Source organism: Harpegnathos saltator, unplaced genomic scaffold (assembly GCF_003227715.2).
Source record: "Harpegnathos saltator strain DR-91 unplaced genomic scaffold, Hsal_v8.6 scaffold140, whole genome shotgun sequence".
Classification (NCBI taxonomy): Eukaryota; Metazoa; Arthropoda; class Insecta; order Hymenoptera; family Formicidae; genus Harpegnathos; species Harpegnathos saltator.
The window spans coordinates 1,303,100-1,327,761 of record NW_020229918.1 but is presented as its reverse complement, the minus strand read 5'-3'; the positions used below and the strand labels follow the sequence as shown (position 1 = coordinate 1,327,761).

Sequence of the window (24,662 nt, the reverse complement as noted above, 5' to 3'; positions counted from 1 at the left end):
ACGTTTGAAGCATCGAGCAGTCAACCGCAGCTTCCTCGGTGAAAATCGATCGAGGTTGTTCACCTCTCTCCTACTTATGTCGGCGTATATATGCAGGTATCTAGTGTTCATTCGTAGCGAGCACACCCGATTAAATATTTTATTCCTGCCGAGACGCTGTGTGTCGGGCGGATCGATAACACTTGTCACACACGACGCGACCGTTTCTGTTACCGAAACAGCAGAGTTACATCAATTTGCTCTGTCACACTTTGTTGAACAGCAAATATTAATATCTACGGACGTGTCTGTCGCGCACTATTTATCTGCCTCCTCGTTTTTCATATTACACGAAATCGCGCATTTCGCTGCTTTATCGCGAAAGTGGGCAATCGGGTTTCAGTCTCGCTGCTCCGAAGCTATTTTTATCTCGTCAATAGACGATTTCAAAGTCACATTAATTAGACATTAGAGCGATCGCTCGCATCGGGTTGTTTATTGTTACCGTTTATTCTGATCTCGCAGTCTCGTACATTTCGGTTAATCTTTTTTACTTTACGTCTCACCCACTCTCCGAATTTACGTACGTTAGTAAATTATAAAACTGAAGTAACGATCGAATAAGCTTTTTAAATTACTTTATATTCAAGGTGAAAAAAAGTATCGTGTGTATATATAATTACAGAGATTGCTTAATAAATTAAAGTAACGCCGATACCTCACGATGTAGGCGATGCGCCAAAAAGTAATAATTTACCGCCCACGGAGCCGAGATTACACCTTATATACTCAAGGAGGTTTTAATAAATTATTCGTAATTATATTAAAGTCTTTCTCAAAACGTATTAAAATCAGACCGCTCAGGGCTACTCGAATACGAACGTAAAATTATTCTGCGAACGCTAAATTACTTAATTCACAACGCAATACACATTAGTTCTCGCTTAAGAAAGTTACTAACTCAACTTAACGGATAAACGCAGTCAATAATTCGTGATTATAAATTATCCTTACTCTGAGTATTGAGCTAATCATGATAAACTAGAAATAGTCACGTACGTGGTGCGGTCGACACACACACACACACGAACGCACGCGCGCGTACACGCGACACGCGCGCGCGCGCGCGCGTTCGGACACTTTTTGGATTTTACAAAGAATATCGCGGGGTACCAATAAGTAATAAATATATTCATATTACACTGAGAATATCGATCTACCGTAGAAGCGTGTACGGTCGCGTGACTGCGAGAACACGACTCCGTAGCAAGCAAGATCTAATCTGCTTAATACGCGCGATTGCGATTAAGCTGCCGCTTCCTTCACGTTTGCGAATGCTATCCGTGTATTTCGCGATCGTCTCGTTCGCCCGCAGGACTCTGGGACAAGTCGGAGTTTCTATCGCGCTCATACCTGGGATCCGCAGCACCACGAGTATCGCAACGCACTATTTATTGAGCACTTGAGACGATAAATGTATCGCGACGTCCCTTGGTGCACGTGCGAGTGCGCGAACGTGCCACCCCTCGAACTTCATTAGCTTCACGTTCTGTAGTACGGCCTGTAAGTGGACATCGGGATGTTGTTCTTCGACAAATGATGAACGTCACCCTGGTCGTACTCCACGTCGTTATAAATGCCGCTCTGGTTCTGAAAAGTGCGATTAAAGGCTGTAAAACGCGAGTCGACGAGAGCGACCGACCTGCCGCCAACGTCGAGTCTCTCCCAATCACGACGAGCATATCGACCGGTATCTCCGAGATGAAGTATCCGGTTACGCAAGAATCCAGTTACGCTGGACTGCGCTATTTTCCCGTGCGCTCGTGTTTGCTTTTCCTCGCCGTGATCTAAAACGCGTTCGCCGCACCACTAAACGAACACCTACCGCTAATGAGGACCTTGACTTCGGCCTGGGCACGTGAAAACCGCTGCTCTGCGGAATCAGGTCGGCTCTATCTTTATCCTGCGGCTCGGAATCCGAGCTATCCGGATCTGGCTGGGGTCTCTGTCGAGGTCGTGGTGGGGCCTGCAGCCGCGGTAGTGGGACCGGCGGCAATGTGCCGTGCACGTTCATGGATGGGTAACCGAACATCGCCGAGCTCGGTCTAGTCGGGCCCATGGGCTCGGTCTTGCGACAATAAAATGTCCCGATAACGTCAAGTTGCTTCGTTCAAGAAGCAGAAGGCAGAAAGCTTTTCGGTGGGAAGCCAAAGGTACTCGATGGCGAGAAGAGCATTCTTCCCCCGACGAAGAAAGGGATCTTCTCACCACGCTTGTTATTTATTATTACGGGATGTTAATTGCACGTAAAGTTGCCACATACCGCGTAGACATTCGCCGTGGCCATGTGCTCCCCGAAGTGGGCCCACATGTAAGGAGGCAGGTTAGTCGGCGGGCCTTGCTTCACGGACGCTAGAGTGCCCACAGAGCCAACCCTCGCTAAAGTCCCTGTGGACGCAGGAGATAAAAACTGTAGATCGCCTGTGTTGCCAGCGACAATCCGGATTCCCGTTTGTACGCTAATTTCACCTTACCTGGGAGAGTGCCGGGTATTCCGCTTTGAATGTAACCGTACACCGGGGAGCCCACGGACTTTTGTTCACGGGACCACCTTCGACTGCAAAACATGCGCAGCTTGATTTTACGTTTCGATATACAGACACATGTGACTTCATATACAGGGTGTTCATTTGAAAACTTTCTAACTAATTATCTCGAAAACTATGAAAGATATTAAGAAAAGCTGAAACACGTGTTCCATGATTTCAAAGGGGAGAGAGAATGGCATTATCAGTTTTTTATTTGGAGGGCATTTTCAAAGTTTTCAGTCGAAGGTCAACTTAATTTCTTAAAATAGCCCACTTTTTTATTATATCTTCTTTTTCTACCAATTAATTTTAACAACTTTTGTCTGAAACATTTTTCTACTTGCCCAATACTTTTTGCCTAATATTTAAGGAGAACTTGGTAACTTTTTCAACATTGAACTTACAATATCTCGCTAACTATTCGTCGAAAGAAAAAATAGTATTAGACTTTTTAACTTTGTTTACTATCAAGAATATATTACTATAATAGTGCCCTAACTTTTGTTAATTTAATAATTTTGAAATTTCCAAAGGTCGATAAGTTAACAAAAGTTAAGGCACTATTATAGTAATATATTTTTGATAGTAAATAAAGTAATAAAATCTAATATTATTTTTTCTTTCGACGAATAGTTAGCGAGATATCGTAAGTTCAATGTTGAAAAAGTTACCAAGTTTTCCTTAAATATTTCAAAAAATATTAGGCAAATAAAAAGTTCTTCAGACGAAAGTTGTCAAAATTAATTGGTAAAGAAAGAAAATATAATAAAAAAGTGGGCTTTCTATTTAAAAAAATTAAGTTGACCTTTAACTGACCTTAAAAATGCCCTCGAAATAAAAAACTGATAATGCCATTCTCTTTCCCCTTCGAAATCACGTGTTTTAGCTTTTTTTAATATCTTTTATAGTTTTCGAGATAATTAGCTGGAAAGTTTGCAAATGAACACCCTGTATATTATTAAGACTCGCAAAATTTCGTCGGACGGTGGATACTTGAAGCGAGGTCTATGTATAGTTCTGTTGCTATTAATAAAAAATTGTAGTCGCAAATTCGACGGGCATTAATGCGCTCGATACGCAAGAAAGAAAAAGTCCACTTGCTCAATCCAATAACGATTATTACCTCCACATGACGAGACAGACTAGCGTCAACACTATGATTATTAATGCAGCCACAGAGGCGCCTATTGCGACACCCAACACTTCACCGTCGACCTCGCATTGAGCGCCGTAGTAGTTGCCGGTACACCTGGAATACCGTAAAGCCAGAGCGTTAGAAATTCCATAAGGATTCGCGCCGATCGTCGTGGCTGCTTACGCGCACTGCATCTGGTCGCCTTGGTAAGAGCATGAGCCGCGATTATTGCAGTAAGTTGAGGGACACGACAAGCACGTTCTGCCGGACTCATTGGGATCATCCTTGTGAGGATCCTTTAATCCTGGATTGCAGCTACACGTAAAGCCTCCGAAGATGTTGCTGCAGCTGGCGGAGGAGTGGCAGTCGTTCAGCTCTGACGATGCGCATTCGTCCAAATCTGTAAGTTGAGATTACAGTTTCGCTCGTGCGAGTTGCAATAGCGTCACATCCGACTGCTGTTGTCGGAGAGTCTTTTACCCTGCAGGTTCGAGATCGATCCAGGCGGACTGTCCACGTACAAGGCGCTATTGCCGATATTATTATTCCTTCTGTGAATAACACCCAACAGGTGCCTTTGAAGTTCACCTGCCAGACTCGGCCTGATCGTTCGCGGCTCATAGGTGAGCTTCAGGGTCGTGTTTACGAAAACACCCCCCTGTCCTTGGCTCACGTCGCCTTGGTACACGTTGTTAATCTGCGATCCCATGTACTCGTCGGAAAACGGAGTCATGGACATGGCGGACTCAACCTGCGTGAGAAAAATGTGTGTGTAAAAAAGAGCTTCAACACGCAACAACAGGAAAAAATTAGCTAAACATAGAATGGAGAAGGAGAAGTTGAAAGTAATTTGCGAGAAAGATTAATTACGTTAAATGAAGAATAGAAAAAATATGAAGAGAGAAGATTTTAAGAGAGAAGAGAGCATTTGAAGATTAAAGATTATACATTACATTTAAATAGAACACGTGGCTTCAATAAATCAAAATCAATTAAACGGGAAAGGTGCGCGAATTGATCACTGTCTCGTTAATTTTGCAGGCGACGATTTAATTGTCATACTGACCGCTCTGTTCGCCTCATAAGCCAGAGTCTGATAAGATTCCGAGTCCTTATCGGCCAGTCCTCGGTCCCACACGATCTTCTTGTTGTAAAATTTGTCCACTCTGATTGATACGACGATACTGACGATTTCTGCAACAGAAGCGTCACGTGCGAGGTCAGCATGAGCCTACCGCTGAGAAGCACCTCACAATTTACAACCACGTTCACTAACTCTTGCACGGCAACGAATGCTGCAATCTCGCGTATCCGGGCTTGCAGTGACAAGCCGACACCCCCTGGACAGTCGCGCAGGCCTCGTGTTGGCTGGCGTCGCACGTACTCGTGTCGCCCACGATGCAGGTGTCTATTCTGACAGGTGGCTGCGTCGGTCTGCGATACAACGGCGGTTGCCTTCGATTGGACCCATTCGGGCGCGAAGTGGCGACGGGTGCATCGGGTTGTGGAATGGCGAGGCTGCGCAAAGCACAGAGGGAATTTCAAACGAGAACACAAGTCCGGCCAGCGGTAAAAGTCTCGTGCTCGTTTTGCAACCAATAGCGTGTCCGACCGTCGTTCTTCAATCGTCGCGGGACGACGCGGAGAGAAATATCTGGCCGGACTGTGAAACATTAATTTGTTCTCTTAATTGAACTTAATTTATCTCGTCGCCCGAGAAACTGCGACCTGCACTTGGCTCTTCGTCGTACGGCGACGCGATCTCAAACCAACCGTCGTATTGGAATCATGAAAGAGAGAGACTCACCCGGTGCCGACGATCGCCGGCGGTTGAGTTCTGGTCGGCTGCGGTTGCACGTGTGTGGGTGCAGCCGGTGTTCGGTCCGTGTTGTCAAACAGATTCAAATACGTTCGTTTACCGTCGATACTCACGTAGCCTTGCCCGCCCACAGCGGTGGTTAATATGACATCTCCGCCAGCGGGGTTCACCGACACTCTCACGCTCTCCCCTGAATAAAGACGGCAATTAGACGCTCACTCTTGCCTCGTAAGAGTCGGAAGTGCTCGGTTTCCCTCAACCGAGGCGTCTTTGGCTCGCTCACTAGCGCGTTAATTCGAGCAATCTTTCCTCCCCGTGTTGAGATATCGCGAAGTCTCGCCGTACATCGTACGAGGAGGATCAGCAAGCCACATGCGTGCGAGGAGCGTAAATGAGAAAGTTACCGGAACTTCCTCCGGGTCCCTGGATCGCCGAAACGGTCACGTCGAAGACGTCACCGTGGGCGGGTGGGTGTCTCGAGGGCACGTACGGTCTCTGACTCGGCAATCTTTGAGCACCGGTGTAATCCAGGGTGTCGTCCAGGACGATTCCAGGTCGTGGCCGGTAATGTTCCGTGGATCCTGCGGAGTTGTACGTTACTCGTCGGTGCGAACCAAGAAAATTGCCACTTAAATAAGCGCGAATAAGCAAGAGTGCAAATTCGACGGGTAATCAAGTTGGCACCCTCGTCACAACTGCGTCCTATCCATCCGCGCTTCTTCGCGTACCTGTATTCTTCGTGAAAACCGATGTCGCGGGGTGAACAGCACTCTTGTCTACCGTGGCCGAGCTCTTCGAGTAACTGGTAGGAAGACCTTCGGTCGGCGTCGAGACGCTGGATGCGGGCGTCGTATACTCGATGTCCGACGCTCTGCTAGGCTCCAAACTCACCACGCTGGACTTGAAATTGTCGTTTGACTCCGTAGCGGCTGCAGTCGGCCGGAGGACGACCTTCGTCGGGGTGGATTCGATCACTTGGACGGACGAGCTAGTCTCGATGTTGAGAGTGCTGGTCGAGAAGGTCTTCGTGGCTGTCTTCGAGACGGCCGAGACGGTTTTCTCGGCCGGTTTCTCCCCCTTGGAAGTCGCCGACGTTTTGTCCTCGCTCTTCGAAGGTTTCGTGACTTTTGTTTGGCTACTCGAAGACATCGTGGTCTTGGAAGGTGCCGGATGTCGCGTCGAGTGAGTCGGGTTGACATTATCTGTAGCAACGCCGAGGATCAACGTCTCTTCGGCGTTGACCTTATTGTCGTCCGAAGAGGGTTGCTGCTTGTGGTTCTTCCTCGTGGGTTCCTCAGCTTCCGGCTTCTTCGTTACGTTCTGGAGGCCTGAGTCGTCGACGATCGCCGTGGATTCGATCACATCCTTATCGTTGGTAGTGTTATGAAACTGAATCCGATGGTCGTTCGTGTGCGCGCCCAGCTGACTAGCGTCTTTCTTTTTCGTCGAACTCTCCTGAGGTGTCTCCTCGGTCTCTGGTTTCAGATCGTACTGCGAGTTCTCCGTCATCGTGAAGTTCTTGTCACGGTGGAAGCTGGAATCCAACAGCGGCGGCAACGGCTTATGGAGCAGCGGTGGCCTCCGAACTCCACCTGAAGGAGATGAAGACTTCTTCTCAAGCATGCACGCGTGTATCATAATTGTACAATCCCGTCTAATCTGACTATCGACTGACCACAATTATCAGAATCTTGATCGTTAAACGAAAACACCTGCATGAGAAGAAGTTATTGCTTGCGGAAAATCAGCGAAACGTACCGTGAGAAGAATCCCAACTCCAAGGCGGCACGATCTGCTCCGGTACTGGCACTCCGCTAATGAACGGTCTGACAGGTCTCGTGCTGTCAGGTGGCAACTGATTCAAGGATGGCCTGTCAGGCGCAGGAGGTTTTTCAAACGGATAAGGGTGCGACGACGGCGGTGGCGGCGGATTCATGCCAGGAGTGTCGAAGTCCAACGCTAACGGCGGCACGTCCGAGATTCTGGGCGGTCCTCGGTTATTAATCCTGCGAACGCAATGTTATCGTTACTATACGAAGCGTGTGCATGAATATTCAGCGCAGAGACGGGTCGAGCGTCGCACGTCCGCGCTCTTCTCATACCTTGTGGCCTGCACCGGCCTCAACGGTCTTACGGTGTTGGCGGCCACGTTGACGTTGCCGTTCAGCAACTTGACGATGCCGGTGATGATGTCCTGTATGTCGGGATTCGCTTGCCTGTGTCCCGGCGCGGCGGTCTGCAGGATCGGCGGCGCGCTCGCGTGCTCGCTATAGATCCTGGGGATCTCTTGACGGCCCCGTCGTTGTTGATCCACCGCTGACGAAGGTTGTGATCGTGGCTTCAACGGCGCGCCAACCAGCTGATGGGGCTCCGACAGGAGATCTGCTCTCTGCGGAGCCCCTCGTCCTTCCCCCGACATCGACTCGCTCGTGGTCGGCACGATTCTGTCGGCGGTAATGAATTATTTCGCAACATCTGCTGGAAATCGCTGCTGCCCGGGTTGGAAACGCGAAGGAATTGAGGTATTTTGCGCGAAGTGTCGTTGAAATTGCCGCGCGAACGCTTCCCGATTATTCCTGTCGAAATGCTCGTTATTCTTTTCTCGTAATTTTCTCTGCGCGGCGATATTGCTATTTCTCTTTCATTCTCGCTGCTGTGTTTCTTTTTGTTTTATTTCTGTATGTTTTGCAATCGCAAAGGAATCGGCCTTCTGCCGATAGAATGAAATTTCGAATTTTCATCTGTGAATTTAATTCTCACTACCACGGGAGATGCAGTTGCATCGTTCTCTCCATAAAACGAACTCCGGCTCAAAAGCCTCCTCGCAAGTAGCTCGTTCTGCGATATTCATAAAAAAAATATGAAACAGGATGGCTTACTGGTAGTACTCTCCGGGTTTCACCTCGATGTTATTGCCGTCGATGTGGGCCACATGCTTCGAGGATGTCAGCTCGTCGATAGGCTCGTCACGGCTCGCGTCTGTAAATACGAATCTGGTCTCCTCCGAGTCGTAGCCGTTCACGCTCTTCGAGCTCTCCAGTTGGAATGCCGGCATGGTCCTTTGGAAATCCAACGAACCCCCCAGCCGACTCGCACTGGACGTTTTCTCAGGGCCAGTGTAGGCGCTGGCGCTCAACACGATATTCTCCCGAGAGAGCCGAGAGGACGTTTTGTCGTTCTGTATGGCCAGTGTTTCTGCAAGAACGCAAACGAGACAGACTAAGTGTCTTCGCGCAGAAATCAACACATTTGCGGCCGCAGAGCGTCTGATGACATCGTGGACGTCTCAGCATCATATCGATTTTTATCAGCGTAACTGAAATTGCGTCTTAAAACTGTACAGATTCGTAAATTACACCTAAGTGGGTGTAACACATCCGCAAAAATATGTGTGGACCACTTGTCGTGCGTCGCACGACAAGTCGCGTTTCAATCGTCGACAGAACGCGAGGCTGGAACTTGGCAGTTTAGAGATTCCAACAATATCGAACGTCACGAGGGAAGAGGCGGCATTTTTACAGCCGACGCTACATATCGCGTATGTCTCGCGCGTGAGGACGATAAACCCAAATATAATGTGCATGCTGGTACTTAACGCGAATATTAAAACGGTAAACCACTGAAGTGAGGATCATTAGAACTGCGGTCGTATAAGGTATATTCTTCATGCTCGAGGTACTCGAGCCGGCGTATAATAACTGCGCGAAAGGTTAACGAACCCTTTTCGCGAAATCGCGCGAACGCTGCCGCTCTCGCAAAGCACCGGCGATTCGAAGTTGGTCAAGTGCGGAAAATAAAAGGACGGCTTAAAGGGCCGGATCGTCGCGAGCGGAGAGAAAAGCGGAGAGCGCCGCGGCGGCAGACAGAAAAAAAAGCCGTGTTAATCGCCACTTCCTCGTTGCACCGCGCAAAAATGTATAATTATATCGCCATTAGGGCGTAATTGGCCCTGTCGGTTCTCACGTGAGAAACAGCGCGCGCAATCTTGATGAAGACGCAGATGAAATAATTTCGCGCTCGAACGGTACTCTCTGAAAAGGTGCTTTACGGTATCGCCGATGCGCAACGCGGCCCTTAGCAAGGGAGCGAGAGGCGAGCCTCGGCGAGCCTGGGAGGACCGTTGGATTCGCACGATGCTGAAGATACGCGCGGAATGACCCTTTGTAGTCGTTACGCAGCAGGAGACGCAGCCGCGACAGCTTTCTGCCCCTCGGGCTCGTTCTGTCGCGAATGGTCTAATTTCCCGGACGAATTAGACTGATTGGGCAACGCGCGAAGACTCGCTTCGGACAAATCCACGTGACTTCACGGCGCGGATGACGTCGTGACGGAAAGTGGCCGACGGCTGCGCGGAAAAAAGCAATACCGTTAGCGTAACTGAATTTTCCGTCGCCTGGGAGAAAACCAAGAGGGACCACCAAGCGGGAAACTCGCGAGCTGAAAGGTGCCTGTGGAAGCTTTCTGATCGGCCGATTTCCTTCGGTTGCGAATTTCGACATGGCTGAATGTTCGAACGAATTTCTCCACAAACACTCCACGAGAGATACGTCATTTCTCGTCACCGAATTTTCGTCCGGTTGCATAAATTGACATTTCCCTTCCCGAACGTCGAAAAAACGTATCTCCGTCACGCGGTTGTAGCAGAGAAGAGAGAGAGAGAGAGAGAGAGAGAGAGACGGGATTTTCGGCAAAAAGTAAGAGTTGAAGAGATTTTTCCCAGCAGACGACCCGGGAGCAGGTGACCGCCGCGCGTCCGAGAGAATCTCTCCGACAGGCAGCCTGCAGCATGACCCTGCCCTCGACTAGGCGTTCAGTCCGACCTCCTCTTGGCGTTCTCCTTCCCGGGAAAGGGTGTATCAGCCAGCGTGGCAGTCGGCCTGGCGAGAAAAGGAACCGGCGAGTTCTCTCCGGCAGAGCCGATCGTCGAGACAAACGGTACTCGAACGGTTGACATTCTCGAGGCCGGTATCGAGTGGTTTGACCAATCGTGGACGTGACGGGTATGAAATTACGATTGCGTTCTGTTCACCTCTCTCTCTCTCTCTCTCTCTCTCTCTCTCTGTCTGTTTCTCGCTCACTCGCTCGCTCGCTCGACCTCTGCTCGCCGTGCAGTCCCTCCTCCTCCCGCTCCGATGGTATCTCGCGATTGAAGGTAAAAAGGTTCATTGACATCGAGCGACGATCGAAGACGTCTTCGCGACCGGCACGTCGAGATCGATCCGTCTCGAGAGGCGGTAGCGACGAAGCAGCGGAAGGAAGCGGCTGCGGAGAGTCACTCGTCTCGATTACCTGCGCCTTCGCTCCATTGCCGCGACTAACGGGCTAAAAATGGCTCTTATTTAGAGGCCGAGCGCTCGTTAGACTCCCGCGTTATTTCGAGAGAAAGGGAGCAATTTCCCCCAAGAGGCAAGTCCCGATGCATGTGGAACGATTCGAGCGCGCGCGCGCGGCACAAATTGGATTTGGATCATTTAAAAGCGATCAAGCGGAGTCCGTTGCGAGGCTCGGAAGTATTTTAGCCGGCGTCGAGGAGAATAACCCGCCGCGAGGTACCGTAAACATCGCTGTAAAAGCTTGTTAATCACTCGACCGCGGGCGATGTCGAGATACGTTCGGCTCGCGTTGCGAAACTCGTTTCGCAAACGCGCGCGACTCTTGCGAGTCGTCGTTTCGCGGCGAAACGCCAACGTACGCACAATCGTGAAGGGTTGAGTAAACAACACGTCCGTAAACACGTAAGAGAGTTATTACGTGCAGGGGTGACGCGTGAGATTCTTCCCACACGGCTGACGATAAAGCACCTTTCGCATTTATCGCAAGACGACTATCCGTTCGCACATATCAAGATCGCAGTGCGATTGAGAGTGGTCCGACTCGCTGTTTCGCGAGTTTCTCGGCTTTGCTCCCTTAATGCCATAATTATAGACTGGCAGCGCCCCGAAGAGGGTGCAAATGAATGGGAGCCGTAAACAGCGGCCGATCCTTCCCGTCGTCTATGATTATGTCGCCCCTCTCGAGGGAAGGTGGTAGATTCCCGCGTTACGTAACGCGCGGCTCTCCTCCCACTCGTATCCGCGACGAAACGGCGAGGTGAAACGACGCAACGATTTCGCACGAGGGAGAGATGAAGAAAAGTCCTCTCTCCTAAAATCGGCTCTCCTCCTCGCGAGAAAGCCGCGAAGCTTCTCAGGGAGGAAGCTTCCATATCGATTCGTCTCGATTCGCGTCACACCGATTCGCGCGCGAGTCGCCTCGCGGATGAAAGGACAACGGGTTATCCTCGCGCGGGCGATGCAGCGACGCGCGAAGCAATTGCAAGTGAAACTAAACAGCCGACGACGCGCCGCAACGCGTAGATCACGACGCTTCGATAATGACGACGGCCGACCTAAATATCACGCATGAATGTCGAGTATAAGCCGAGACAATTAGCCGCGTCCACCTCTCGCGTGCGTGCCCGACGTCGTTACATCCGCCGAGGTATTTTCTTCACCGATCCTGAAGACGCTCCGGCCTTATCTCGTAGAAAGTGTGCATATTAGAGGAGCATTATTTTCCACAAGCGTTTGCCTCTTCTTGCGGCTTTCACCGTCGACAATAGCACGACGAGGATCGACGGCGGTGAATCGGAATTGAGCTCTTCTGAGGCGTCTCTCTCGCCACTCGATTATTCTCGGAGAAGAAATGGAAATTATGATGGCTGAGGCAGCGGAGGAAACGCTGGCGGCTGGACGATGAGATTTTCGTCGCGTGCTATTATCGCTGTCATTGTGACTGTCACATCGCAACGAAAGCAAAAGTTCGCCAGAGCTGTTGTCGGCTGATTGATAGACACTCGGCTTGCCAGCGACATTGAAGGGAATTGGACGGCGCGGCGGCGGGTGATTTCGCGAGAGCCACCGCCGCCCTGAAGTTGCACTTTATGTGACGAGACGAGTTACGGTTGTAAGTTAGTTTTATCGAATGAAGGCGCGCGCGAGAGTGGCAAGAGAGTCTCTCCTTTTCCGCCATTAGCGGGTAAGTCGGGCGAGATGCTGCCGAAGGGAAAATTAACGGCAAGGGCAGCGATGCGAAATAGTACAGAGAACAAAGTCCCCGCTTTCTCGAAGTACTCGAGTCTCTGAAACGAGAAGAACTTCGCTGTTGTTCCGCGGGCCCGCGATCCGCATTGCTCCGCGGTGGGGGGGGGGGCGGGGGGGGGCTCGCATCGCTGCCCGCCGGGCGGCGCCGCGCGCGGCGGCTATTAATTATTCATTAGCGGAGGTGCCGATCGTTCAGGTAAAACGCACATTTGTGCCTCCGCGAATCAGTTCTCGCCGCGGTTATCATTCATGAGTTCTTCTTCCCGCTTCCGCGCACACACGGCATTATCTACCCCTAATTAGAACGACGCTACGACGACACGCTGCAATCCTTAACGCGATGCTCCTCCGTGCCGACGCCATTCGCGAGCCAGCTCGCGATCGCTCGAGATGAACGCCCGGCTATCATAATTAAATCGCAATCGCTGAGGTCTCGTCTCGGACTTTCCAGATCCTTATCCTCACTTTGCAACAAACACACGGCTATTTGAACACCACATGGCGGAGCGGCCGCTCGCTGGAAGAAAGAGAGATTGATTGTATCGAAAGAAAGTGCGTTTCCTTCGTTCTCCGGGACGAGAAACCGTCCTCTTTGTGCGACGGAGGCATACAAATACACGAAACAATGGCGACTCGAACGAATAAAATTAAATGAAATTAAAATCGCTCCCATTTATCCCAACTTTTGCACAATGTTATTGTTACGATGTTGAGCATCTCGATGCGAGAGAGAGAGAGAGAGAGAGAGAAAGAGAGAGAGAGAGAGAAGCATCATTTATTGAGCGCTCCGGGACAAGGTCCCCTTAAGCGCAATACTAGACTTACGAAAATAAAACAAACAAAATATATATGAATAATATATAGTTCGGTAATAGGCAGTCAGGGAGATGTCTACAGTGTCGAAACAAGCTCGCACATCAAAGTTGGCTCATTTTTGACTTCTCAAAGAGGAAATCATACAAGGCATTCTTGAACGTCGGCGTGGAATCTGTGTTTCTAACGGCCGCCGGCAAGGTATTCCAGATGTAATGTAGCAACAGCTCTGAAGGATCGCTTAAAAATCTTTGTCCTGCACAGTGGAGTTTGCAACAAGCCTGATGCTGCTCTTGTGTGTCTGCCCGAAATATTTGCACGAGGGATAATTTCCTGAAACAATAGCTGGGGCTGTTTCTTGTGTATTAATGTATGGATAAGTCATCCCACGAAGTATAAGCGACGCAGATCAACCTTGAGCCAGCGGAACTTAACATAATAAGGAGTTATATGTATGTCTCTTCGAATAGCGAATATGAACCTGATACAAACGTTTAATGCTTTATGGAGCTGGTCCGATTGCTCAGCTGATATATCAGTGAGTGCAACGCAACAGTAATCAATGTGTGGAAGAACGAGGGATGTCACCAGCCGTTGCTTGAGCACATCAGGCAACAAGTCCTTACACAGTTTTAGCTGATACAGAATTGGGCGTATCTTTTTAGTGACGTTGTTAACACGGTGACGCCAAGGTAGTGTGCTGGACCAGGTCACACTGAGATATTTAACATGATCAATAATTTCCGCAGGCGTTCCGTCTACTAGGATAGTCTGCTAAGATCATGAGAAAGGGAGATAAGGAGGAAACGCAAGGAGAGAAACAAGTGTTCTCCAGCGTTCATAATGACCCACAATGCGGCTCCCTCGTTGTGTCGTCGCTCGAAATCGCCGACAAGGTTGGCAAGGTGCTGCCGATGCGACTCCGAGCAGCGATGAAAAGTGAGCCGTTCTTGACGAGGAACGAGCGAAGACACCGACACGATCTACCTACATTCTCACGGCAACCCTCTCGATGGCATTCAGCGAGGTGTAATGTATGCGTTACGAGCGCAATTATATAGATCGCAGCCGTGGCTCTAGATACAACTAAAGTCGCAAGCCTAATGCTCACAATAGTAGGACATTCCGTGTAACAGGATAATACACCGTAATTGCGAGCGAACCATGTTGCTGCAGAAGAGCAGCTGACAATTGGTGTACACGTAATAAACGAGCATGTGTGTATGTATGTGTGTGTGCGCGCGCGCGCGAGAGCGTACAAACGAGCGAGTGCACGCGCGCGGAAGAGTGTAATTTTAATTCTAATTAAAATACAATACCTCGCACGCGCACGTGCGTTTGCATACAAAAATTCCTAACTGCCGCACAGTTATTCCGCAGGATGTGTGCCGGCCGTCGTCGTAAAACTGCCGAGGGACAAACATAGTTTACCGAGACCCAGGCGGCATGCTGAAGTTACAATCGAGCCGCTGCGACAAACGTGGCTTGCGACGCAGCACGCGAGGTCCTTATTGACGCGCGGAATGTACCGCGGGAAGCACGAGGACCGTCTCAATCTCGGAGGACACGGAAGGAAGCGGAGGAGTTTCAGGGCGTCGTCCTGTCGGACGGTGAAATTTCATCCAAGTCGCAACATACAATCAAACTTAACGTTTAATCGACTCTTACCCCTGCCCTTCCCCCGGTGCTCTTCTGCAGTCTACAGCCGATGACACCGATGGCGACGAGCGTCGGCGCGTGAATGAAGTCTATTTAAAATTGCAACCGATCGTTTCACTCGTCGCGGTCACGACGCGGCCAAGCGTCGTTTTCCATCGGCGGGATATTTTTACAGTCCGTGTGCTGTAAACAAGTGTAACGGAGTTCACGGGCATTACGATCTCTCTCTCTCTCTCTCTCTCTCTCTCTCTCTCTCTCTTTTTTCTCTCTAATAGCAAGCGAGGCGGCCAGGAGAGCCGTGAGAATGTAGGTGAATCGCATAGCAAGCGCCGCCGTCGTAACGAACGGAATGCAGTCACGTCAGGCTCTCTCGCGGCCCTGAAGACTGGAATATTCTGCATCTTTGACGGAACGGCGGTTCAAGCTGGCGGCCACTCTCGACGGCACTCTCCTTTCGTCATCCTGGCCTGGCCGAACGAAACGTCGTCTGCACGCAATAGTACTCGAAATAATTAGCTAGGGACAGATGCAACGAGAGAGTGACCAAGGCAGCGCGGCGCGACGCTCCGCGGAACGGTGATACTTTTTCCAGCGGTAATTAGCTCGTCGAGAGCGTCGAATCGCTCGCAACTCAAAGTCCGCACCGAGTGTGTATTTCGGCTGAAGCTCTCTCTCTCTCTCTCTCTCTTGATGATAAAAAATATCGCCAGCCTGGAGGTTCGGCCGCCATTACCGTCTCGGTTGAGGACATTGGTAATAATAATATTGGCCTAAGCGCGCCGTCGCGACGGCGCGATCCCGAGGAGCGCGAGGAAGTAGCGACGAGCATGGGAGAGTCGCCGGCTTGTCTTGGCCGATCGGTCTGATTCGCACGGCCCCGGGAAATTTCCCACAAAGTGAGCAGCGTCGAGCTCTCGCGTTGAATCGCGAGCGATCATATTGTTTTCGTCGCGCGGAGCTGATGGATTCGAACCGCTCCGCCGCGCCGACCCGATGCCTCCTCTCGCAGGTGACATATAAAATGGAAAACCGCGGACGCACCAGGTCTACTCGAGCGACGCTCGACCTCGCATGATAATCGTCCCGTCGAGACACCAGCTCGGCAGGAGACGCAAGAGAAGCGACGAAAGGATCATCCTTGAGCGCGGTAGGCCGAGGTGTGTTCCGTCTCTCGAGGCGGTAACGGCAGACTTAACGGTACCATTTTCGAGCCCAATATTTGTCCTTTCGGCCGTCAAAAAGAAAAAAAAAGTACGTAACGACTCCTCCACGCGGTACCGCCCTCCGCCTCCATCCGCTGCGATTTTACAATGCCGAGTGCGGTCGAGTTGCGCCAGCGAGAATGCGTATCCCGCGTGAAAGTGACAGTACAGTCAAACGGGCATAAATTGTCCTGCGACGACTGAGTGGATCGTGACGCGGCGAGAGCGCACGCGATTCCGCGCAATTTTTGTCACGTGCCGTAAACGTCGGCTTCCGCGACTGAGATGCAAATTCGTACTTCGCTTTCGAAAGTGTCGCGCGCCATGGCGCTCCTCTTGCCCTCGTCGAGAGGCGAGCCGATCTCGTTTTGCTTTATGTATACATATATATATATATATATATATACAGCATTTTCGTGACACTTTCACGGTTAGTACGTTTGGGCGAAAGTCGGGGAGTGATGAAACTCTATACCGGATACGCGATGTCGTTGCTCCTGCGCGCCCGCGCGCGTTGACGATGACGTTGTTAGTGGTTTCATGCAAATGTCTTCTCTTGCGTAAACAGGAGAAGCCCGGCGCGGCGCGGCAACGGTAAAACTTACGAAAGCTGCGCGCGACTGACACGTCAATCGATGACTCTTTCACCGTAAAGAAATCGCTCATCGGGCGCAACAAGTATCGAGAAACTTTCTCAGCTGTATAACACTTTGTATTCGTGCGCACGGGCGCGCTTGTACCGTTATCTCATTCGGTATTCCGATAAATTCTTACGCAGACATCGCCCAGTGAAAATCCGCGGCGGGACGAGATAACGATCGCGATGAATTTTAGCGTCTCGCGACACGGACCAGCGAGTTTGAAATGAGCGAGATTAAATACATGAAATTATTGCGTAAGCCCCTTGACGGGGTCAATGACTGAAACGTCCGCTTCGTTAGATGAAATAAATTCACAATTAACGGAGTAGCGAAGTTGCATGCATCCAAGAAGATGCATGATGGAATTAACAAGGTGTATGGAGATGGATCGAAGAGAAATTTATTGCTCACGAGGAAGAGAAGAGAAGAAGATAAATTTGATAATAAGTAGATAAATTTAATAGTGAACTGCAACGCGGAGGCTGGCTGTCTCTCCGGTGGAAGTGTTGTCAAAAGTACTTGAGGCGACTCGATCTAAGTGTCGCACACTTGTCGAGCGTAATCCGCGCTAATTCATATGCCAGTGATGAGAGACGACGTTCGATCCTCACAGTTTTATGCGGACTTTAATTGGCTGTATTGGCAAGTCACGTACGCGCGTTTGTGTGAACGTCAGTGATTTTTTCAACTGGCACGTGAGTATCTGCAGGAGACAGGTATGCGCCTGGACGTAAAAGCGCGCGCGCGCGCGTCATGCCAGCAGCTTTCTCCCGCGACGCCAGCCGGATACGCTTGTAACTTGGCACATTGTGTTTTTCTTTAACGACATTCTTATCTCCCCGACGCGAATTTTATTCAAGCGAGCGCGCTTGACTGAGATTATTTTATCTTCACCGCAAGTGGATCCATTCTTCGCTGCGTAGCTGCGTTTTCACAAATAGCCGAAAGCCTGATCTGCTCAAATCTTTAAATATCCTTACGCCACGCGATTTTTATTTTGACGTTTCTCAACGTTTTTTGCTTCAAGAAGAGTTTCACTTGGAAATTTTGAAACTGCATCTTCATTTCGACGCGTCTATTTTCACGTAATAACCAACGCATTTCGCTGCAGCTCGATCACTCGAAACGTCATTTGGCTTTGCGCCGAGATTGCTACTTCGTAATTATCGTCGCCCGCATTATCGAGTATATTTCGTAACTGCGCGATTCATCCCGTGAACCGTATTTGTGAGAGTCGGATTTTACGATTCGCGTAAAATTAAAGCCGGGTGTGCGCGACTGCAAACGACGCTCATACTAGAGTGCTTATCTCTTCAGGTAGCAGTGACGCATACTCCGTCACTGCGGAACCGGATATATGTTTCCACTCATGCGTCGTGTCGCGCTTACGTAAATTTTTTATTTCTCTTCGAAATAATGGCCATTGTCGCACACGTACAGGCGCATAACGGCGCAGTACATTTATTATTACAATTACCGCGACGGAGTGTTGCAGATTTTCAACGTACTTGCAACTGCCCAGCAAGAAATCGACAATAAATGGACGAATTAATCGTTGAAATCCAGCGAGCGGCTAAAGTCAAATTAAATCAGCCAAGAGCCAACATCGGCTTTCTCTCCAAGTACCCAAAGCGTGACTTTCAGAGACGCTCGAGAACATCACGTGGCAATTCCTTTGGACGATACGAGTGGAGACCAAACGACACCAAAACTTGATGACGTACGTTCTGGTTCTCCTCAGAGATACCAGCAGGGACTATTAAGCGCCCTTGGACTGTTCAACAACCGCGTGTAACTTGACGAAATGTCGGCGCGGTATTCGCGGAACGTCCAGGGAATTTTCGGTGGAGGTCAAGATACTGGTTTCAAGCTCACCGCCACATGGGTACTTCGAAAACCTATCGGACAGGTTCAACGTACTCGAGTTTCCCAGTAAATTACAGTGGTCGACTCATGCATGCAATGCCGGACGCAACGCCAGCGCATGGAAAGGCTCTCGCTGTTGGTGTTAATGTCGCCTCGGTGGCGTCATGGCTGCGGTCGTTGATGTCTCCGAGCGCGTCTTTGAACAATCACACCTTTGCATGACGCGCAAATCAGCTAGGAAGCTGAACAATTTCCGCAGTGTATCAACGAGTGAGCAAGAATTTGGCAAAGTCATTGGTAATGTATCCAGTCGTGTATTTCATCGTATACGTTTATTTATAATTATTTCCATAATTAGACGAGCGATGACAAAGGAAGTCGCAAGTAACCACGCCGCTCGTTTGCTCATAGCTCATGGAATAAAGCTGCGATGAGCGCGGATGTAAATCGAGATGCATTTGGTTCCGCGGTCAAGCTCTGTTCATCTAATTTGCTCGATTTATCTTGCAATTCATTGCACAGGACGCTTAACATCAGCAGGATCCCGTCTAATCGCGCCATTCCCCCCTCCCCCTGCGACGGCTCACTACCCTATCCCAACCTCCGTCAAACTTACCGAGCAACAGTGCAAGGGTCGTCAAGGTCACGAGGACCTTCGACCCTGTCGGACCCGTCATGGTCGCCATGAGCTGCCCCGCTCGTTCTGGCAAGATCAGAGATGCGAATGTCAAGGACGCGCGGAATGCCGCATGGACTGCCCTTCAGGACTCGGCGCGGCCGGATCGCTCGTAGCCGATTCGATATGAGCCGTGCTGACTACCGATGTTCGCCATGTTGGAACGAACTTACAGCAAGCCGCCGGGCATCAGGAGAACCGACTTCACGGACGCTGCCTGCGGCGCACCATTCTTTCTTTCCCCTTTCGTCTCCCTCCTCTTGCTTATCCTTCTCTCGTTCCTTTTTTCTCTTACTCACTCAGCCGCGCACTCTCACACACTGGTTGACCTACTTGGCGGCGGATCAGTCCGGTATACACGTCAGGTTTTTCGTCAAAGCGCCGCGCCGGACTTTGGCTTAATAACCGACGAGGCTGAAACTCGCCTTACTCGCGCTTGCTCTTGACCGCTTGTCATTGACTTGTCGTTTTAGATCCTGCGACTTGGCGGAACAGTCACTGCTTTCGGTGCTTACCGGAGCTCGCGTGATTCTCTCTCGGTCCTCGCAGGGGCAACTTCGGGTCAACTGTTGAAAATTGCCCGTCAATGTAACAACCGCGCACAAGTTCAAGGAGAAACGATCGCCAGCAGGTTGGAGTCTGATACAATCACCGGATGAATGCGAATGTCAACTTTCCAAGTGAACGAGCAGACGCTGGAGTGAGAATTCAAACGAGTCTCCTCGGGCCGTGCCGGAAGCGCAGAGCGTTCCTTTTCGTATCGGAGAACGGCACACACCGACGGAAGTCAAATCGCTCGACAAATCGACGATCACCTTTCGTGAGTGCGCGCGACAGCTGATCGCGTGCGCTTCGCAAAGATCGTCATCGGCGGGACGCGGAGCGAACGAGCTAATTACCGTTCGGACGGTCGCCCCCCGTCTGGCGACTCGCATTCGAAACACCTCGGCGCAATTTCACCGCGCTCGATTCACGCTGCGGCGGACGCTCGCGGGACGTAACGCACATTGCCGAACGAGGTCCGAACGTGAAATCTGGACCGACGAATTTCTCCCCGCGGCAAAGGAACGTCCGGACGCTCGCTCCGGGATCTCTCGCGGTCTGCGCGTCCCTCTTCATCCCATGAAGATCGGCCCGCTCGCGGGAGAGCGCACCGACGACGGTCGTTTACTTTCCTCGGCCAGTGTCGCCATCGCTGGTCTATCCTGCAGCCTCCTCAAGGTCCTCAGGTGCGCACCAGCGATCCGAGGTCCGAGGTTCACTTCACGGTCGTTCACACGGGACTGGCTCGCGCCTGAGGACGGTCATATACGCGGGTTTCTCCCACTTTAACTATGCCATAGCCACGCACCATGGTGCACTGTACACCGCCGTCGCGAGTATGTACGTCACGTCTCTCTGGCTGACTTCCACCATGCCCGCTTCTCTACCACCATTCGTCCTCTATAGAGCGGCTCTTCCCCACTATCGCGGCTCTTTCTCTCTTCCTCCCGACGCCGCCTTCAGCGGCGGAGCGTGTCTACCTGTGCGACTGGTGCGCGGCTACACCGGCCTCGGCGGTGCGGCCGCGGTGTCCACGTTCCATCGGTTTCGTCAAACGAACGAGCGCAGGTGAAATTTTTCGGCAGATCTGGAGCAGAGGTCTGGCCGGCCGAGTCCACGGGGCGTGTCGCCAGCGGGAATCCCCTCGCGAGAATGCCACGCTCGATCTCTCTTAGGGCTGCGCTCGGGCCTCACAGTGAATCGAAACGGTGAAAAGGGTGGACATCGAGCCGAAAATAAAAGTTCGAATTTCGCAACTTCATCTACTAGAATATATTGTAAAATAGTTCTAATATATGATCCGAATGCAGAAAATATAAAGTAATGAGTAACATAGGTACCGTAAGCGGCTAAAGTCTCGAGTTTCTGTGATAAGTAAAATGTGTTAAGCACAAGTTGTCCATTCGATGTATTTTATATAAATAATTATCGATCCTTGTCTATCTTATGGTACACTATTCTATGGTTCTTCAAGAATATTTTTATCATATCCGTTGCCAGATTTTGTTATATTTTACGCATTTTTCTCTATGATGAATTAGAACAAAATCGTAATTCAACTCATACATGTTTATCGAATAATTTAAAAAAATGTTCATATTTGTTCAAGATCTACTAAATAGGATTTAAAAAGACCATTCATACAGTAAAAAACCGTATAGGTTTCAGCTGCGATCTCGTGCGATCTTTTCTCCTATACATCGTATAGTGGATAGAAAACATCTAATTTATTATGTACAATTGTACATGAATGAAAATTCGGTTCAGAGACAGAATTTCGCCCAGAAATCATTTGTAATGAAAATTTCAGTAAAATTTCTATTTATATTTCCATAATATTTTTATAACAATATTTGTTTTTATTGAATTTTAAATATTCCTGTTTGGTTTCAAGTCAGCGTCACATAGATAAGAAACAAGACATCAATTTCTTTCAATCTGTTGCAACGGATTGAAAAAGAATCGCAAAATTTCGAATAGTCCTTTTGTTTAATCCAGTTCTATTCATACACACATAATCAAAGGATTTGCAAAGAACCTCTATGCTGCATTGTTATCCTTGGCTGTTTTCACGAATTTTGTTTTACAGAATCCACTAGTCTTGCAATTTTCTCTTGTGTTTTCATACAGATTGTTTAATCTTAAAATTTTCAAAAATATGTAACAAATATTTTATTAGTTGAATTTATGTAAGAAAATTTGATGTAACTTGCTCAAGGCTAGCTTGTTCCTTACCTTCACGTGGTGATAGCTGTTGAAACACTATATATTTATATATATTCGATACAATACTATTATTATCAAAATGGTGTACAAAAATATTATAAATAAAATATTTAATGAAAATTAATTTCATTAAAACTTATTCCTGCACAAAATTTTGCTTCCGAACAAAATTTTAGTCGATGTCCACAGAATTTGAAGTTTCGATCCACTGTGTGCGGCGGTAGAAGACAACCTACTGAGACATTTTTATTTTATTAATAAATAGAGTTGAGAAAAAATTGTCCAGCACATGGATTCTATGTGGTTTTTCCCGTAGAATCGAATGACGCTATCAGTTTCCTTGTATCTCGCATTTTTCAACGAATTGTAAAACAATAATCTTTTAATCATTTGAAAAGTTAATTTTTTGTTCATGAGTAATCGTCTTTTGACCAAATGTTTTCATCCCAATATTCAGCTTTCCGCTATATTTTGCCTGCAAACGACGTCCGCACATCTCTATGTTTCGTCCCACTGTGGGCCTGTTCAACGTGCGCCTCGACGAAACGTCCACATCGCACGATTCGCGAAACGCGCGACAGATCCAAATTCGAATTTGCAAGGTATATTGTATACGCGGATAACAATCCTGGACGAGAAGGCTGTGGAAGATAATGGCCGCTTATTATATCGTACGTTTAAGTTCACGCTAAATTACGCGTCTAACGTTTAGCGATCCGGTCTCTTCCGCGTTTTTCGCGGCTTCCTGGTTCTTCATTCATTTAACACGACAAATCTGCCGCGGCGGCGATGCGGGAGGAACGGCTTGATTAACACGCGACGCGGCTATGTTGTTCAACAGTGGCAGGGTTTATTAGTGGATACACGACGCCGGGTGGGCTCGGGTGCGCGGGAACACGTTGAAAAGAGCGGATCGGCGGCGTCGTAATGGCGCATCAACGGAGAAGAGCGCGGGGGGATAACGAAATTGCACGATATCGCGGAGTCATCGTCGTGCGCTTCTAATTCCACGCTTGTCAACCGAGCCATTTTTCTCGTCACACGCACATTTTTACGATTGCTATTATTAAGGAACGTTGCGAGCGCGCATTTGCGCGCCGTCGCGCTCCTCGCCAAGACGCGCGCTTTGCAGCTCGTCATTTCGTTCGCATCCGCAGTCGCTGAAAAGAAAACAGGAAAAAAGGAACAAGAACAAACATAAAAGAGATAAAAAATAATGGATAATCGAGCGACAAAGAGTGGTTATCGATAGCTATAGGTAAGCGATAGGTAAAGCGATTGATAATCTCTTCTTAATCGCGGCGACAATCCGACCGCGTTATCTCACGATTCTCGTCAATGTTGCGTTTTCTCCTAATTAACAGATCTCCTCGGCGGAAAAGAGCAAGTGCGTACGATTTATTTCGCAGCCCGCGCGCGTTACTCCCAATAACGCGAGTCCCAACACCGCTCAAATTCTACTCCCATCTACAGCCGAGTAATTAAGCGAACTGTTTAATGCACGCGGAGTCAGGCGGGCGCACATACGCGGCTAACGGGACTCTTCGGATGCATCGTGCCTCGCATGGGAGCCTCGCTCTCGCACCGAAATGTCATTAGCGTCGCTTCTTTCCCGCGATGTTGCGAAAATTGAATCCCTAATTGAGCCTCGTGCTTTTTCGCCTCTTTATCTCTTTCGTCTCTTTTCAAGCAGGGCTTCTTTGTCTCGCTCGCAGCACGGCGAAGTGCGACGAGTGACGTGGCGTTTCTCAAATTCTGATGATTGCGGGGAAGGGAGATCTCGCGAACGGAGGTCTAATGTTATTTCAGCTTCTCTCACGTGGCCGCAATTGCTAAATTGGACACAATCTCGTTGGCTAGTTTAATGTAATATAAATGCAACGCTCGCAAACATGCAACGCACACGTACGTGTACCGCGATTGGTATCTTAATTTCAAACATGCAGTCTCCGCTTCCTTTTACTTCACCATCGAGGAAGATAAAATTTTTCTAGGCGTGCATACCCCTCTCTCTCTCTCTCTCTCTCTCTCTCTCTCTCTCTCTCTTGCTTTATTAATGAACGTAACGTAACCGAAAATTGGTCAGCTGTACAATGGGATAACTGAATTCCGCAGACGCACACGCACCAGCATATTTTTTCACACTCAGTAAACACAAGATGTACCGATGCCTTACTATTTATCTGCCGTTGCTGCGATAAGTCCATGTCCGATACGTCTCTGTGGCCGGCTGTGTACTTCTTTACGCTTCAGAACGAACGCTCGTGTCTCGATCGTACGCAATTGTTGTCACGATAAGCTGAAGTCCTGCAAGTGGATCAACATTTATAGACATTCTGAAAAAGTGCGAATCTGTTCTCTTTCTTTTTATTTATTTATTTATTTATTTTTTTTAGTCATGAGATAATCTTATTACCCTCGATTTTTATACTC

At 49.2% G+C, this 24,662-nt stretch overlaps 1 protein-coding gene across 1 annotated transcript; it reads right to left on the bottom strand.

Annotated features, from left to right (window-relative positions):
* On the bottom strand, window positions 1-20,885 carry pwn (calcium-binding EGF-like domain-containing protein pawn). Its single transcript, XM_011147643.3, has 16 exons — window positions 19,401-20,885; window positions 8,401-8,716; window positions 7,624-7,965; window positions 7,280-7,527; window positions 6,250-7,113; window positions 5,926-6,102; window positions 5,510-5,711; window positions 4,979-5,220; window positions 4,769-4,896; window positions 4,183-4,453; window positions 3,886-4,102; window positions 3,691-3,816; window positions 2,514-2,596; window positions 2,303-2,427; window positions 1,865-2,107; window positions 1-1,629 (listed from the first exon to the last, which is right to left on the bottom strand). Exons 1-16 carry the CDS (start codon window positions 19,468-19,470, stop codon window positions 1,522-1,524), a joined length of 3,762 nt encoding a protein of 1,253 aa, XP_011145945.1. The 5' UTR covers window positions 19,471-20,885; the 3' UTR covers window positions 1-1,521.
* Between the last annotated feature and the right edge of the window lie 3,777 nt (window positions 20,886-24,662).